This window comes from Carex rostrata, chromosome 27, assembly GCF_964058835.1.
Source record: "Carex rostrata chromosome 27, lpCarRost1.2, whole genome shotgun sequence".
Lineage (NCBI taxonomy): Eukaryota > Viridiplantae > Streptophyta > Magnoliopsida > Poales > Cyperaceae > Carex > Carex rostrata.
Window position 1 is genome coordinate 4925917 of NC_135944.1, and position 17937 is coordinate 4943853.

General features: G+C 32.8%; 1 protein-coding gene across 6 annotated transcripts; it reads right to left on the reverse strand.

Moving 5' to 3' along the window:
* Positions 1 to 5707: 5707 nt before the first annotated feature.
* LOC144544731 (putative disease resistance protein RGA3) lies at positions 5708 to 12544 on the reverse strand. 6 transcript variants are annotated; one of them, XM_078293290.1, is made up of 6 exons: positions 11281 to 12543; positions 9059 to 10074; positions 8090 to 8349; positions 7903 to 7985; positions 6484 to 7814; positions 5708 to 5924 (listed from the first exon to the last, which is right to left on the reverse strand). In XM_078293290.1, exons 1-2 carry the CDS (start codon positions 12340 to 12342, stop codon positions 9571 to 9573), a joined length of 1566 nt encoding a protein of 521 aa, XP_078149416.1. In that variant the 5' UTR covers positions 12343 to 12543; the 3' UTR covers positions 5708 to 5924; positions 6484 to 7814; positions 7903 to 7985; positions 8090 to 8349; positions 9059 to 9570. The 6 variants fall into 6 exon arrangements, with proteins under 6 accessions (XP_078149416.1, XP_078149412.1, XP_078149411.1 ...); XM_078293286.1 differs by having other exon boundaries at positions 7907 to 7985; positions 8090 to 10074; XM_078293285.1 differs by having other exon boundaries at positions 8090 to 10074.
* Positions 12545 to 17937: the final 5393 nt, after the last annotated feature.

Below are 17937 nucleotides of genomic sequence, written 5' to 3' on the forward strand. Positions count from 1 at the left end.
TTTATAGACACCACAAATATTGATCTCAAAATTAATATAGTCACTGTTGATCTCAACAAATAATTTAAATTCAATTTAAAATGTATGGTGAGGTTTATATGCACCATATGTAAATATAATAACGACATTATGCAAAATTTGAAAATTGCATTTTAGTCTTTTTAAAACTAATACATCACAATAAGATATCAATAATAACGTTGAAGCATATCTAATATGAGACTTACTTTGCTCTCAAAATGAAATATACTACGAAATCTAGATACACTTGACATATTTGATTTGCTCTCAAAATGAAATATACTACGAAATCTAGATACACTTGACATATTTGATTTTTTGATCTATCATGATCTGATAATATGTTATTGAAATAAATAAATAATAGATGGACCTATATGTAATATTTATCATTATTAGACAGTAGCATGTGCGCAACATTTGTCCTTTTTACCAACAATTATAGCTAGGGACTCTCCGTCAATTAACGAGGACACTAGTTGACAGGACCTGTTCAAAATTATTGCAAAGGGACAATTATTGGTGTTGCCACTAGAGTGAAGAATTCGTATCTTGTGCATTAACGCACCGTGCGTTAATAGATTTGGACCGTTCGATTGAGATCTGCACTAATATTAAAGGGACCGTGCATCATAGACGAGGGTCTGATTGGTTTCGATCCTGATCAAACGGCTGGTATATATTAAACTCAAAAGATAATCTTTTGAGTTAATGCAGAGGATATATACGTGTTCCTAGGATGAAAACGGAGCAAATACAAAGCGGATAGTGGCAAAATTATATTCTTATTTCTTTTAAATATTTCAGATACTAATACGGGATATTAGCCGGATACAAATATGGATACGGATCGAATTTGATATTTATTAAAATAATATTAAAAAATATCAAAGTTTATAATATTTATCTAATTTTAATGGTGAATAACAATATTTTTTCATGATATATATTAAAATATATGATATATATTTGTGTTCTGCATTAACGCACCATGTGTTAATAGATCTGGACTGTTCGATTGAGATCCGCACTAATATTAAAGGGGCCCGTGCATCATAGACGGGGGCCTGATTGGCTCCGATCCTGATCAAACGGCTGATATGCATTAAACTCAAAAGATTTCCTTTTGAGTTAATGCAGAGGATACGTGTTCATAGGGTGAAAACAGAAATTCGTATCCTCTGAGATATCTCAAATTTTGCATGACTTTATGGAAAATCTCAACCGTTTATATACGTTCTGCACGAATCTCAAAGCACACATAAGACTGGACTCCCTACATCACCCGAATAGGCACCGGACACGTCGGTCACGCAAAAATTGAGATATCTCAGAGGATACGCACTCTGAAAACAGAGCAAATACGAAGCGGAATTCACATCCTCTCCATTACTGTAAAAGGGAATCTTTTACAATTACTAGGTCTGGACCGTTCTTTTTAACTTGGCACGTATCTCAAAGCCCAATAATACTTATGGTAGCCCGAATCTCAAACCGTAAGGTGAAGAGAATCTTTTACAGCAATGGAGAGGATACTTGTTCATACGAAGCGGATAGGTTTTGATTGCTTGACTTTATACTAAATTAATTCTAATGTTTCAAATTTTTACACATAGACGCATCACTTGTAAAGTAGGCGGATTTCGACAGTTCAGATTCATCATTTGAAGCCGATTCAATGGGTTTTAGACTTGAGTTCACCGAGGGCTTGGTGAACTCAAGAACACCCTAGTTCTACTCAATATATATATCTATTATTTGAATACGAATAATTGAAACGTAAAACCAGATTAGTATTCATATCCACACGGATATTCAGATATCGGATATCCACATGGAGTTTTTCAAATACAGATCGAATACAGATCGGATATTATCCATACCGTTTTCACCTCTAGTTGCCACAGATAGGACCAAATTAGAAAAATTTAAGAAGGGAGCTAAATTAAATATAAAATGTCAAATTTAACCAATAAATTAAATTCTAACTAGAGCACACATGTACCATTTTATGAGTTATGAGGCAGCTGAACTATACTTTTTTTAGAGTAACGAATATTCAATCAAATATCAAAATACATGATTGAAATTTTCATAATGATGCGGTGGCAACGTATCCCCGGCTTATAGATAGATTCACCCCTGCGTATAGGTTTAAGGGTAGAACAAGGTTGTTCTTAATTAATCTCACTGATATTTTGGAGAGTTGAACTCCAAAAAAATGAGAATAATTCAAATGACGAGCTAAAATTGTTAAAACTGATATACTTTACGAATAATGTGTTTATATGTCAAATTTATAAATTAATTTAGTATAATATTAAACAGTTAAAAACAAAGAAGTTAATGTTTATAAGTTAATTTTTTTATATTTATTTCTTATTGTTTTTGTAATTTGACTTTATACTAAATTAACTCTTAAGATATATAACTTTGATAAGTAAATGTGATACGCCCTATGTCTGGAAAATAGTAGGCCTTGGAAAGATGGTTCGAGATCAAGAATGTTAGATGTGGGCTCCCAAAGTGGGAAGTTTAGGAAGTATTTATATTCTATTCTATATGATACCTCTCTTAGAAGTAAAAGTTCGACCCCGCATTAATGGGGGCTCTAAGTAAGTCGTCTCCCTAATTGTCTTTTCGCGATGTTAGAGCGGTTAGAGGAGTTCGCATAAAGGTGGTGATACTCGCATAAGCAGCGGTGGCCATAATCCGAATCTGAGCTGGATCCGGCTGGGCTTTATCGGGTGAGCCTCAAATGGGCTTGTCGAGCAAGACCCAATTTGGGCCGAGTTGTTATTGGATCATGGGCTTTGCTTTCTTTAATTTTGGGTTGGCTCTTGATGGGAGTTCAAATCCCTTTTATTCTTAATCCAATAACAGTTTGGTAAGGGCCTTTGACACATGATCCTATCAAAATGCATCATTCATGTGATAAATCAGTCTAAATAGTTTGATTCGTCATTTAAAATCAATTCTATAGATTTCAAAAATTTAAGCTCACTAAAATCTTAATGAGCTGAAAAACACTCTGGTTCTACTCTAGGTTTATTGCTCAATCTGAATGAAGGTGCGCATTTCATCGAACAGATTAGGTGTGTTAAAAGGTTAAAGGTATGTGTGACTTCCTCGAGTAAATTCATCTAGGATTTAACAACCCAAATTTGGGCCGGGCCTACTTTGTGTCATGTGTTTTTTTTATTGACAATTAGGGCTGTAAACGAGCTGGGCCTTGGCTCAGCTTGTTAATTCTGACCCGAGCCTGGACCGAGTGAGCTGGACATAGGGGTCCCGAGCCAAAAGTTTTGGCTCAGCTTGTGACAAGCCAGCTCGAACTAGCTCGCGAGCTGGCTCACTGGGCTTTATTGGGCTGCTCTGCTGCTTTATTGGGCTGCTCTGCTGTTATACAAAGGTTATTTCTGATGATTTATAAATGGACAAGCAGTTAAATATGTCCATATGAAAGAGTTATCATTCAAATTTCAGAAAATATAAACATACGCCATTTTCACAGAAGTAAATCAGCTTTAGAACAGCCTTAAAAGCAATGTAATAACAAAATAAAAAAAAAATATATTGAAATGGAGCATAAATTCATACAAAATAACAAGGAAGCACCTTGCTTCACGCCATCAACTAGCAAGTTGGGAGACAAAAACTTATGCCCTAATAAAGCTGGATAAAAAAAAAGGTTAGACATTACATAGAAGGCTTACAAATTTCATTAATACCCGTTTGGGTTGTGAATTTTTTTATAAAATAGAACTGGTACCAAAAGATACTGGTACAACGTACCAATAAGCACAGAACCATTACCTTTAAACAGATACTGGTACAACGTACCAGTAAGCACAGAACCATTATAAAATAGAACTGGTACCAAAAGAACTGGTACGAAACAGATACTGGTACAACGTACCAGTAAGCACAGAACCGTCATTTATCAGAGAAAAAAATCAGAAAAAAAACCCATCAAGCATCTGTTATTTATCATAAGAAAAAAATCAGAAAAAAACCTTTAACCCTTGCTTAGTGACAATGACAATGCGAGTTTGGGTCAGATATGAGGCGGCACGGCAGAGCGAGGCGGCGCGATTGTGCGAGGCAGCGGGACTGCGTGACAGCACGAGGCGGCAGGACTGTGTCACAGCGCGAGACAGCGCGACCGCGTGAGTCTGTTGTCCGGTGGAGTACTCGGGAGTCGCCGAGTCGGGATCTAACCTAGGAGAGTGAAGAGGAGTAGAGGAGTCGGAGAATGAAGAGGATTCAAATTCGCCGTTATTTGAAAATGAGACTTAGACCTAAAATTATATGGGCCTTTATGGGCCGAGCCGAGCTGGCCCGGTCTGAGCTGGCCTCTAGCTCAGCTTGTTTATTTGAGCCCGAGCCTGAACCGAGCTGGCTCGTTAACAGCTCAGTTCACTATCGAGTGAGCTGTTAGCGAGCGAGCTAGAACAAAAATTGAGACCTACACCAGCCGAAAACTGAGCATTAATTGGAGCAAAATACAATGGGAAAATTGTGAGATTGCCACTACAAAACCTTGAAATTGTGAGATTGCCACTACAAACTTCAAAATTGTGAGAATGCCACTATAAAACGTCCATAATTGTGAAAATGTCATTAACAGTGTATTCTTATAATATTTTTATCAAAAATTAATTTGAAGAGGCGATATCAACTAGAGTGTTACTTTTTTTTGTATGAAGGGTATAATCGGAATACATAATTATGTATATCAAAACAGTATTTTTCAGTTATTTTTTGATAAAAATATTATAAAAATACACTGTCAATGGCATTTTCACAATTATGAACGTTTTATAGTGGCATTCTCACAATTTTGAAGTTTGTAGTGGAAATCTCACAATTTTAAGATTTTGTAGTGGCATTCTCACAATTTCCCCAAATACAACAGCTAGAACAAAAATTAATTTTCATCCATGGTTATAAAAATAAGTTTAGTTGAAAATTGAACATCTATTCCATCAACTTCAACATGCAAACTTTTCTGCTATATTTTGAATTTGATGGATAAATTTGACGATTATATTAAGAAGAGGTAGAGATTAATTCATCCAACTATTTAATATATATCAAAGATCTTTCATTCATATTTCGAACTTGTGAACTTCCATATAGAGCAAACAATTTTATTTCATTCATATTTCGAACTTTTTATGCCCCTCTATTTTATAGAAATCCCATTGTTGTATTTTTGGCACTTGCAAATGCTTCCTATTCAAAATTATGATATTATTCATAGTAATTGTCCAAATTGTTATTTGGAAATATCTTTGTCTGAATTGAATATTTTGGAGGTATGTGAATGCATTATTTTTAAAATGGGAATTTATTAACAACGAATTAACTTAATAATTTTTCGATAACTGTAAAAAATAACTCATATTTTGAAATGTGACAATTAAAATTTATGCATATCATACTCATGAAAAATGATAAAAACATTGATACAAATTTTACCATCCATCATTGAAATTTTTTTTACGGTCCATGTCAATATATTGACAGTATTTGGTGAAACATGGAATGATATTTAGCACAAAAATTAATACGCAACTAGCTTGTAAGTAAAATGAAAATAAAATATTTTTTTTATCTTTATGCTTGATCTGAGAAAGCAATATTCAAATTGTCAATTTAGTCCAATTAATCATAATCATCATAATATGCAAAAAAAAATATAACTTTTTTTGGAAATATTAATTACATCGGATTTATTTAGTGAAAAGAATAAAAAAAAATGAAAAAGATTCAACAGTTCTATTTGATAACAAGGAATGATTTTCCTTCCTGAACAAATAATCCATTGCAAATGAATTATTTTACCATCAACACTGTTCTTTTGCAGATTTCAACATTGGCACCTTTGGTTGCTAAATCTATAAAGCACAAACAGAAAACATAAATCAGCTGTTTAGTACTGATAGTTGTATATGTGCACAAAATGCTCAAATTAACCAAAAAATATTGCTTAGATAAACCTATTGAAAAAATCATCTTCGATACACCTATATATCTCTTAGTTTTGTATTGGACGTTTATCAGTTGGTTAATTATAAAACCAGAATAATGCACAAAAACTAAATCATGTTATGAATCAAATAATTGTGATACGGTTCTATTTGAGATAGCTGGATTGAAATAGTTCATACTTCTTTCATAGTTGATGAAACAGGGGGCCAAATAAAAACAGACAAGAACATGCTACTCACAAACCAAGTTCAGTTAAGTACCGTACTGTTGTGGAACTAAATCATTTGCATAGGTTCTTTTTGTATTGGTAAGCTAAATCAATAGGTACTGAAATTTGAATATGTACCCGCTACACTCGTCTCTCCACATTAAATTAACATAAAACTAGATAAAAAATGAATCAGATATATGCTAATTAATATAAAGCTAAGCTAGTACGTTAGACCAGGTAAGGAATTAATTTACCTGAATAAAAAAAGAGTATTGGCGAGAATAAGCTTCTTCTTGCTGTGCATATAAAGAGTCGCTACGAGATTGTCAGCAGAACGACCCTTATACTTGTAAATATATTGAAAAGATTACAACTACAACCAACATGTTTTCCTTTTTTTTTCTTGGAGGCTTGGACTGCAAGTTTTATTTATATCAATAGGAATGATTTCATGTATTCAAGTCGATTTGGACATAATCGAAATTCCAAAAACAAGTTAGATGGACTGTTATAAAAACAAAACTAAATAAATAAATAAAATAAGACAAATTTAAATTTGGAGGTTTTGTATCATGCTTTGTGGTAGTAAACTTGTGCATTACTGATCATGACTGTTACTGTGTTACAATATCTACATCCATTATTCAGGTTAGGACTGCTAATGAGTCGAGCCGGTTCGTGAATCGGTGAGTTGAGTGGCTCAATATTTCATAACGAATCGGACTCAAAACTAAAAAAAACTCGAACTCAACTCAGCTTGCTTTTGAAAGAAAAAGCTCTGCTTGGCTCATGTAAACACTTAGTTCGACTCGCGAGGTCGTGAGTCGGCTCATATTTTTTACTTATTTGCATTTTTCATTAAGCAAACATTTGTTATGAGCAATCAAGCAATTGTTTTGACTTTTGAGGGAATACAAACTTATTGCTTAATTTTTTTTTGCAGAAAAATTTCAAAGTTTAATTTCAATTTTTTTTTATGCGGATAAATTTCAAATTTCAATTCTTTTTTCAAATTTCAAAATTTCAAAATTTGAAAAAACTTTGAAAAAAAATTGAAATTTGAAAAATTTTGAAAATTTAAAAAAAAATTGAAAAAACTTTGAAAAAAAAATGAAATTTGAAATTTGAAATTTTTTTTTGAAATTTGAATTTTTTTTAAATTAGAATTTTTTTTTTAAATTTATCCGCATAAAAAAATTGAAATTAAAATTCGAAATTTATCCGTATAAAAAAAATTGAGCAATAGGCTTGCATTAACCCCTCAAAAGTCAAAACAATTCCTTTATTGTTCATAACAAATGCTTGCTTAATGAAAAGTGCAAATAAGTAAAAATATGAGCCGGTCGCAAACTCACGAGTCGAGCCAAGTGTTTACATGAGCCGAGCCGAGTCGAGTTTGAGCCGAATCATTTTACTTCTCTCATTGAGGCGAGCCGAATTTGAGCCGAACTTTAATCATTAGCAACCCTAATTCAGGTGCTTGAATGTAATACTAAATGAAAAGGGAGGGCAGAAATGTAAATTACCTCTTTGTTGGCTCTGTACAGTTGTTGTTGCAATTATCATACTTTAAATAATCTATATGCTGCATTTAAAGTGGAAAGAAAAATCAAAATTCTTGGTTACATTGTGAAAATCTTACGATGAAAAATAAAACTACAATTCCAGCATACCCACGTTGCAAATGTGTTTGCATCTTTCTGTTCCAAGCCTAGCTAGTGATCCAGACATTCGATTGCTGCATGTAATTTGATACCTACACTTTAAAAGAAAAAGATCGTTGATTATCAAATAAACAATGTTTGCTTCACAAAAGTCATAATAAAAAGTAAAAACTAAACACGGAAAAATTATAATTACCCAGCATCAGAGTATATCCTTGGTTAACAACCTTAGCTGTGATCAGAATCAACTAGTGCGCCTGATACGAATGTTTTCTCTCCATTGATAGTCACCTTGGGAATGTGCTTGAATTTGATCCTCTCAGAACCAGTTTCTTCTTGGCTTACAATCTTCGACAGCAACCTCTCAGGACAACCCCTGATCTCTAGCTTCTGTGCCGTTATTGTGGTCAAGTATTCTGGGAGGGTTTCCATTTCAGAGTCCCATAATTTCATCGTCTGTACTTTAAGGTTACCCACAGTTATTAGATTGTCAACATGAGAAATATATAGGGACTCCAAGGAAGTAGCATGGTGGGAAAGACCCTCCGGAAGAGATCTCAAATGGGGACAATATGCAATAGTTAAAATTTTCAGGTTGGGCATGGCTGGTTGTTCCTTATTCCACTGCCACTCTTTCCAATTTTTCATAAATGCAAAGTGTAGTTCCCTCAATTTGGGAAATGCGGGTTTGACAGAACAACTCGTTATTGTTGTTTCTCTGCTTTGGATACTCCCCAACAAGAACTCTTCTCCAATATTCACAACTGAATAGGCTTTATAAACTCTAAGAAACTCCAAATTAGGGAGTAGGCCTAATGATGCAACCTCCTCAAAGCAGGCACAATTTTTAATCCATAGAGCTTTCAAGTTTGAAAGGTATGCCCTAGAATTCAGCCAATTAGGAAGATGAGTACCGAAGTAATTTTCAATTCTAACAGATTCTACATAAAGTGGAGGACAAAGCTCATTTAAAACATTCTCGGTTGTTATCTTCTTCTCATTGGTTTGGGAAAGTTGTTCTTCCGAACTTAAAGAAGTGTATTCTAGGGTTAGGTCTCGCAACTGATCCTTGCTCAAAAGTTTTGCTTGTTTTGCTAGGTTCATATCGGATACTTCCTCCAAACAATATAAAGTAAGAAAAATTAAATTTGATAGAGTTTCTAACTCGTCAAGGCTACTGAAGCCCTCCAAGTTGTTCTGATATGGCTTGAATTCGTGTAGATCAACGAGCTTGTCTAGTTTTTTCAAGCCTGCAGGTATCGTCTTGATGTTTCGACTCAAAATCAGAAATTTCAGTTCGTGTAGATTGATGATAGTTTCAGGGACATGTGATAAGTTTGAGCAACCAAAAAGATTTAAATATACTAGATATTTGAGGTTTCCAATGGAATTTGGAAGTTCTGTTACCTCTGATTTGTTGACATCTAAGTATCTCAGATGCACGAGGTCACATAAAGAATCTGGTAGTATTGAGAAACTAGACTCACTGAGATCTAAGATGCGGAGGTTTGACAAGGCTTTACACAAATTATCAAGTCCAATTTCAGGTTTACCATAATGCAATAATAATGTTCTCAATCCTTTTTCTTTTTTAATTACTCCAGTGTTCACCTCATTTCCTTCTATTGATAACCTTCGTATTTTTTGTGAACCCTCAGTTTTCACATCAGTTACTTCTCATAATACACAATTCTCATTTTTTCCTAAAAGGCGGGCGAAAGACCACAAAAGGTCATGCATTTTAAAATTACGATTACCATGGTTTGTGGCAGTCTCTTCCAAAAGATTTCGTAGAACTAACTCCGTATAGTGCTCTGTCCCCAAATTCAAAAAATATTTCTTATTTGGCAAAAATCCTTCTGCTAGCCACATATAAATTATATTTAAATTATACTCAAAATCTTCAGGAAAGAGGGAGCAAAAGATGAAGCACTGTTTCAGAGGTGATGAAAGGTCCTCGTAGCTCAAGTACAACGCTCGATGGACATCTTCTAGCAGCCCATCCTTGGACCAAACATCGTTTGTTAATACTGCTTGCCACTCAACTATTGTTTTGCGCTTCATGTAAAGCACACCACCTATGCTTTTGATGGCAAGAGGCAAACCATCACATTTTTCAACTAGTTGCAACCCAATATCCTTAAATTCTTCAATCTCACTCTCATTCTCATTTTGAAACACCTGTCAGATATTGTCAAGTGTCTTAGAAACTTAAGATGTTTAAACCAAATGACACATTGATAACTAACAAATACTATTTTTCAAAGAAAAGAGAAACATAAATGTGGATAGAAATCAGTTCAACCAACTTAATTTTGGATAACTTATTTTTGAAAGCAGTGCAACCAATTAAAAGTGGATTAAACAGGTGCAACAAAAAGTTTTGTATTTTGGCCTATTAAACAGCTTATGCCTTTTTTTTTATTGGAAACCCATAGGCATGCATTTAATAAAATAGTTCATTACATTCTGGATAGAAAAGAGAAATTGAAATTGCAGCTAAGATATTAAAACTAGTCCTAGACAAATTAAAACTGGAAAGTAAATGAACAGTACTGGTAGAAACTGAACTAAGTAAACAGCTTATGCTAGTAGAGACTAATACATCTGATAACCATCCCAGCACGTCCTGCCAACTGCAGTCGACAATTGCTGAAACTGGATTTAAAAAAAAAAAAATTATTTAGGCAGGCCATCGCTTGCCATAATTTTTTAAAAACAAGATGAAGATCTGAGCCAATTACTGAAATTGGAATTTAGTTTTACAGAGTAAAACAGAGTTGGAACAGAGATGCTTGATCTAAAAATAATGCTATTATTTTCAATTTTATATATTCTCTTTTGTAATGGAGGAATAGCATAATTTCTTATATTTCCTTAAAATCCATGCAATGTTGAGACCACCAATAAGGTTTAATCCAGCAACCGTATAACTATATATGATACTTATTTAACGTCCGCATTTATTTATTTATTTATTTTCCAATGTTATGGAGGACAACGTCCTGCGTTATTTTCCTATTTCGTCAACTAGCAATTAATTAGATATCCTTAATCAAGACGTTATAATTGATAACGTCTGCTGGATGTTATTAATTATTAATATTTTCTTAGATTTCAAATTCCAATTCAACCTTTCACTATTGTCAATATATATATATTTTTTAAATTTCCTATTAATAAAATTTTTGGCTGTTTATGTCATGTACCGTATTTTGTCCATCAATTAAAAAAAATCTTATATGAAGAATAACCGAATCGGTGACCAGTGTTTATATAGGATTAAATGGTATTAGATTTGTTAATTAATCCTCTACCTAATTGTTTGTTTAAGGACCCAATACTTAATATCATAATTTAGACAAAGTAGCAAGGCTAAGGCATTACCTGTTTTACTAAGAGAGACCAGCCATCCTCATCAGAGAGCTTCTCCACCCGATGTGATTTTGATGCCCCCATGCGATTCGCAACATTTCCATCCCGAGTAGTGACTAGTAGCCTACTCCCATGAGCTCCCCCATTCATGGGAGCACGCAACCAGTCTTTCAAAACTGCTTGACTCTCTTCCCAAACATCATCAAGAACAAAAATAAACTTTTTACCCCGAACGAGGCTCTCGAGTAAAGGCACCAGCTCCGATCTCTCCTGGGCATGCACAGCACCGTGATGACCTTGTGCCCCTCGGATTAGACACTTAAACACTTCCACTATTCTCACCTCCTTTGAGATGTATACCCAGATTTTTAACTGGAATCCCTCCTTAATTCTCGGATCATTGTAGATCCTTTTTGCGAGAGTGGTCTTCCCAATTCCTCCCATCCCCACAATACCATAAACACGGACATTTCCGTTCACATCATTCTCTTCTTGGGTCAGCCAGTTCACTAGAACCTCAGTATCTTCTTCAATCTTTTTTCCTGCAATATCAGCTAGCACAACCAAAGGATCAGTCTTGCGCCAGGTGAGCGTGTTCACTTGGTTGCCTTGATTGAAAGTCCCCGGTAAGATTTGTGCTTCGGTCAAACCCAGATTAGCCTTACTCTTGGCAATCTCCTCCAGCCTCAAATGGATATCCTTGATTTTAGAACCAATTTCATGAGAAAATAATGGGTTGCGGAAGCAAGACAGAAAATGGCAGCCACAGTGAGCATTCAAAGAGGAACAGGAACTGGAGGTAGCTTGGCACTCCTTTGCCTTGATTTGACAGAGGTCAATGACTTCATCGGCATCGTACATGACATCCTTGAGCTTCATAAGCCACCGCTCAATGGCACTTCCCTTGCTCTGCCTCCTCTCTGCATCAGCAAGGACACTTTGAATGTCACGAACAGTCTCGTCGAGCTTCTCAATCTGGCCAGGGATGCCCAACAGGATGTCCACCTCCTCCTGCACCATTTCGACGAGAAGTTTGCTAAAGTTTGACAAGAAGGCATCAAGTATCATCGCCATTTTTGTTTTGAACGAGAGCTACAGCTAGTGGTCAGAGAAAATGGAATGGGGATAGTTGGAGAATATGTTCTGGAACTATTAAGAGTTGGTGGGACGGAGAAGAACTGGATAAAGAGTGTTGTAGTAGCTTTTGGCACAAGCAAGTCATGTGAAGGCATTTCTTTCATTGGTAGGAATTAAAAGTTGATTGATGCATCGGTGGGTGGCGTTGGTCCCATGTGGTGCATTATTGAGGTTTTGTTCTTTTGTCCACGGAACTTTACTATCTATAATTATACTCAATTAATTGTTCGTAAAGTAAGCATCCAACTACCAACTTTGTCAAAAGATAAGATAATGATAAATACTTAAGATGCTTATTCTGTTTACCAACTTTTTCAAAAGACAATAATGAATACTTAAAGATGCTTATTTTGTTGTTGAGGCTAAGAATGACTTCTATCAAGATCTTTTAATATTTTGAGGACATTATATTTTTTAAGGTTATCGGTAAGTGTCGAGCAGCAGATGTATTGATAAAAAAAATTATTTACAAAGATTTTAATTACAACACTCATGAAATAAAATCGCAAGTACAGTACAATAATCTCTTGTGTGATCTCCATGTCTCAATTCTACCCTTAAAACTAAGCATGTTAAATCATTGATCCAATGTTGAACTAATATGTAAAATAATTATGTATTGTATACTGTCAATTTTATCAAAATCACTACTAGAATTTGGATTTTTTACACAGGTAACCATTAGTTGTTACATGGGTGTGAAGTGTCAATGTAATAGAAATGACATTTACGACACAATGAAACTTGTTTCATGGGTGTTCCCTTACAAAAGTAACTCATGTGAAAAGTTTGATATTTGTCCATGCAATTGTCTCTATTTGCCTATGCAACAAATAATTGAAGACCCGTGACCCTCCAACAAGGCTAGAATTGAGACTACGCAAAAACCTCATCAGGTCCTACACTATCCATGTAATTAATCCAGATTGTCAAGACTATTTGATTTAAAACATGTAATCTAGATCCAGACCATTATTTTTCAAGACAATGTAATAATAATTGTTTCAAGATAATATTGTGTCATTCTAAACATGATTATTTAATATAGTTATAATGATGTATTTGTAGGAATTTGATTTATGGAAAATAATATTGTCTTTTTCAATAAACATTTTCACTATAAAAAATAATAATATAAGAGACAATTGATGTTTATTGAACGTCTTTTTCAATAAACAATTCCAATTTAATGCCTTAATTGTTGTTTAATGATTAGAACATATTTCTTATTATTTTAATTAATACTAATTTAATCACAATTGAAATGTAATTAAGAAACAACAAATTTTTTCTCTAAAATTTTGACAAATTAATTTGTCATAAATGTTGAATTGAACATTATTTTGATAATCCAATTTAAAAAACACAATTTGGTCCGAAATAAGTTTGAAATAAATGATACAATTAATCACAATTGAAATGCCTTAACCAAAGTTTTATTCGGTTTTCAGAAATAGAACCGAACCAATCGAATTAAACTTACCAACCGATTAGAACCGAACCAAATTAAATTTCATGAAAGGAACTAGCACATCTTAAAAAGAACTTATCTTAAATCCAAATTATAAAAAGAACTAGCCACTATTTCATGAAAGGAACTAGGACTCTTGCAATTATAAAAAGAACTTACACATCTTAAATCCAAACAAATAGCCATATTCACTCTATGTATTCAAACAAATATAATAAATAAACTAAGTGATAAAATAATAATTATTCTCACCGTGTTTTCCCATCTTACCTTCATCTTGTCAAGCCATGCATGTTCTACTTTTACATTTTCTTTGAATTTGTTTACTATTTATGAAGTCACTTATAAAATCATTAATTTTAATAAATAATGAAAAAAATCACTAATCATTGGAAACAACGATTTTAAACATACTTAATAAATAGTAAAAAAAACAAAAAAAATGTAAAATTTGTTCTCCAAGCACATTTTAATATAAATTGAATGTTGACATTTTGGATCGACTGTTTGGACTTTGAAAATGTAAAAAATCAAAGTGTTTGTTCCACGGCTTAGTACCAAACGTTTTGATATTAGTTAATCTCTCCCTCTATAAATAATATGAGTGTGATGAAGTAAAATACTCGTTTTACTTCGCGAAGTACTGTAGTCCAACTCTTTCTCTATATATACACACACACATATCATATATATATAGGTATATATGTATATACGTTAAAAATAATAACACCACACCGTGATACCACAGTGAGAAAACTGTTACAATAAACGACCAAAAATGTTTTTGAACTAGTTGGATGTCACCAAACAAATCAAGAAAACCATGCATGTATCTGAATGATTTTATAATACAGAGTATCAAGCAATAAGTTTTATACAACCCAACATGACTAAAAAACAAAAGTAAACTAAAGCTATTGATAAAGAAACAAAAGTAAGCTAAAGCTATTGATAAGATTAAAGCAAATAAAGAAAACAAAACAAAAGTAAACTTAAGCTATTGATCATAAGGTTAAAGCAAATAAAGAAAACAAAAGTAAACTAAAGCTATTGATAAAAAGTAAACTAAATAAAGCAAACACGGCAGCACTAAATAAAGCACCACCTTCTGATTTGTCCTCCATGATTCTGGACTTGACTATTGATTTCAGTACATTATCGTTGTGGATATTATCTCATTTTTGTGTAAATGAAATATAATTTTTTTTTTATACAAGAACAGGGACTCACCTTATATAAAATAGATAATCCATTTTATGCCTTTGTGTTCCTTATTTTAAATCAAATTTAGTAATTTTTTCTTACGAGCAATATTTCTTTTGCTCAAAGTTTGGAATGATGCCACTGAACATATTATTACTGTGGAGTGACACGGGATGAGTTAATGGGCTAATTAAATCTGTTGGGCTTCACACGGGCTAGTTGATTACTGGACTCCTTGATAAATTTGGGCTCTACCATTTACCAAGTCACACCCGCCTTTAGCCCATTAACACATCTGATATGTTGGATAAAATGAGCCCTCTTCATCCAGATAAGGTTCTAACTGCAGATCATATCAACCATACTAAACCTGTACGGTGAGCAAGCGCCAATAATTGTCACTTGCAATAATTAAGTCTTTTTGTTGCTATGTCTAGTACGGTCACATATATCATGTTTTGGGATTATGTGGGTTTATAAACCTACAAATTTAATTTGCGGGAACACATACTGATGATATACATTGGAACGATTATTGGAATGTGTAGAAATGAATATTCAGTTATACAATGAGGATAATTGTGGGAAATTAATTCTGATTTGTTTTCAAAATATGTTAGTTTATAGAGAACAATTTCTTTATTTATTACAAATAATCCAATTTTATTTAAAGATTAAAGTTACATAATCTAATATGTAAATCGTAAGTAAAGCTTCAGTTATTTGTATCAAAATTATGTATTAATCGAATTTACTTATAACTTGATCCCATAGTTGTTCTAGACGTAACTTCTACAAAATTTTCAGGATTTTATTACTAAAGAAAGTATAGCTAAAAACTGACAATGAATATGAACAAAAATATAATTGATACCGATTAAAAAATGCATCGATTTTTGTAATGATGAGGTGGAGGACGGAGAAAACCGGTGCACCATCGTGGGAATAAAAAAATTGAATCTTATTACATAATGATATTTTCCATCAATTTACATTAGTTATAGGAAATAAAAATTTAAAATACATCCCAACTCAAATAATAATTCTAAATTTAGCTACCAATTTGTAAATTTCAGCACCATTTATGAACTTAATTACAACTAATTAACAATGAAGTAAACAAGCAAGCAACAACAATAAGCAATGAAATTGACAAGAAAATGACAACAATAAAATTAGTTTAAAATTAGCTCGAAGTTTTCACTGTTCAGAATCAAGTCGTTCGAGAGCAGCTAGTGAATCTCAGGCAAACAAGCAAATCGTGGAGCTCTTCACCTCGGTCTCCTGCTTCTCGTCGTTGTGTACGATTGTCATAGACTCTCATTTCTCCTCTCATTTCCACCACCATTTTTTTCTTTACTTTTGGTCTGAGACCCCCATAACATTTAAAATTAATATTTGGCCCTACATAATTTTATGGTTTAAAATTTCCAGATGTTACAACCATAACAAAATAAATATATTTCAAGATGGAGGAAAACATGTATAATCACATACGTGATTTATAAATAATAAAAAAATAGACAGTTATTGAGATTAGTTTACATAAATTCAAGATTAATCTCAATCATGTTATAATTAACTACATGTCTAACTTTATGTCAAATAAAATTTCCAAATATTTAAAAACTGGGATGTTACAGTTGTCGCTGCCCTTTGCCATTAATAATGGTGGTGGCTTTCATGGCATACTAGTAGAGAAATAACAAAATTATTGGAAAATGCTAGTAAACACAAAACTGTTTACTGATTTCTGAAAATTGATCAATTGTATTTTCTCATTCAACAAATTGCTGAAGTTCATGAGTATTTAAAGCACTATTCTATACCTAAACAATAACCAACCACTACTTCCTAAAAATATATGTTATTCAAGAGGAGGGTTCAAATGCCTCCATTTTTAAAAACTTTAATAACTCCAAATTTAAAACTTAGAAGTTAAAATAAAACCGTTGGATATGATCTACATCATTTTAAAACAAAATGCCTCCATTTTTAAAAACTTTAATAACTCAAAATTTAAAACTTAGAAGTTAAAATAAAACCGTTGGATATGATCTACATCATTTTATCTATGCAAGTGTAAAAAATTATGGCAGTTCAATTTTATTTTGGTTGTCATTAAGAGCTTGTAAAAAACATACTAATGTGGATAATTTCTAAACGTTGATTTTTCAATTTATTGATTCACATAAAAACAAAATCAAAATGTGATAATTTTTTATGAGCACATAGAGAAAATAATATACATCACATCTAATGGTTTTATTTTGACTTTGAAATTTTAAATTTTGAGTTATTAAAGTTTTAAAAAATGAAGGCATGGTTGAGACACAAAAAATGAAGGCATTTGAACCCTCCTCTTTAATCAAAATCCATATTGATATTGTTATATTTTCGTGTTTTTAAAATTCATTTTCTATCATGTTCCACACAAATATTATAAGACCAAGAACGTCTGTAGTGTACTTATCCCTATTACTCTAAATGATTCTAATCGATTCCAAAATGAAACCATTGTCTATTGCTTTATTACAGTGGTTTTATTCATACCTATTGATGACTTCGTTAACAACATTCTAATCGATTCCAAATACCTAAATTGTTTTAAGAAAAGTAAGACCAAATTCAACACATTGATGACTTCGTTAACAGACAATCATACAAAGAGTGCCAACCACACATTTTGTAACCTTTGTGGATAAAAAATGCATTTCTTATAAAAACACACGTACACGCGTTGTAACACCCAGTATTTTTTTTATAAAATTTTAAATTATTTTTTATTGATTTACAATATATAAGAATTTAAAGGTTGTTATATAAAAGCTTAAATTTTTAAAATGAGAAATCCCATC

Bases quoted from the DNA above. Each gene is read 5' to 3' on its own strand.
- LOC144544731 (XM_078293290.1), bottom strand. From the start codon at position 12,342: ATGGCGATGATACTTGATGCCTTCTTGTCAAACTTTAGCAAACTTCTC. The intron at 10,075-11,280 runs GTAATGCCTTAG...AATATCTGACAG, and splicing joins GGTCTCTCTTAGTAAAACAG to GTGTTTCAAAATGAGAATGA.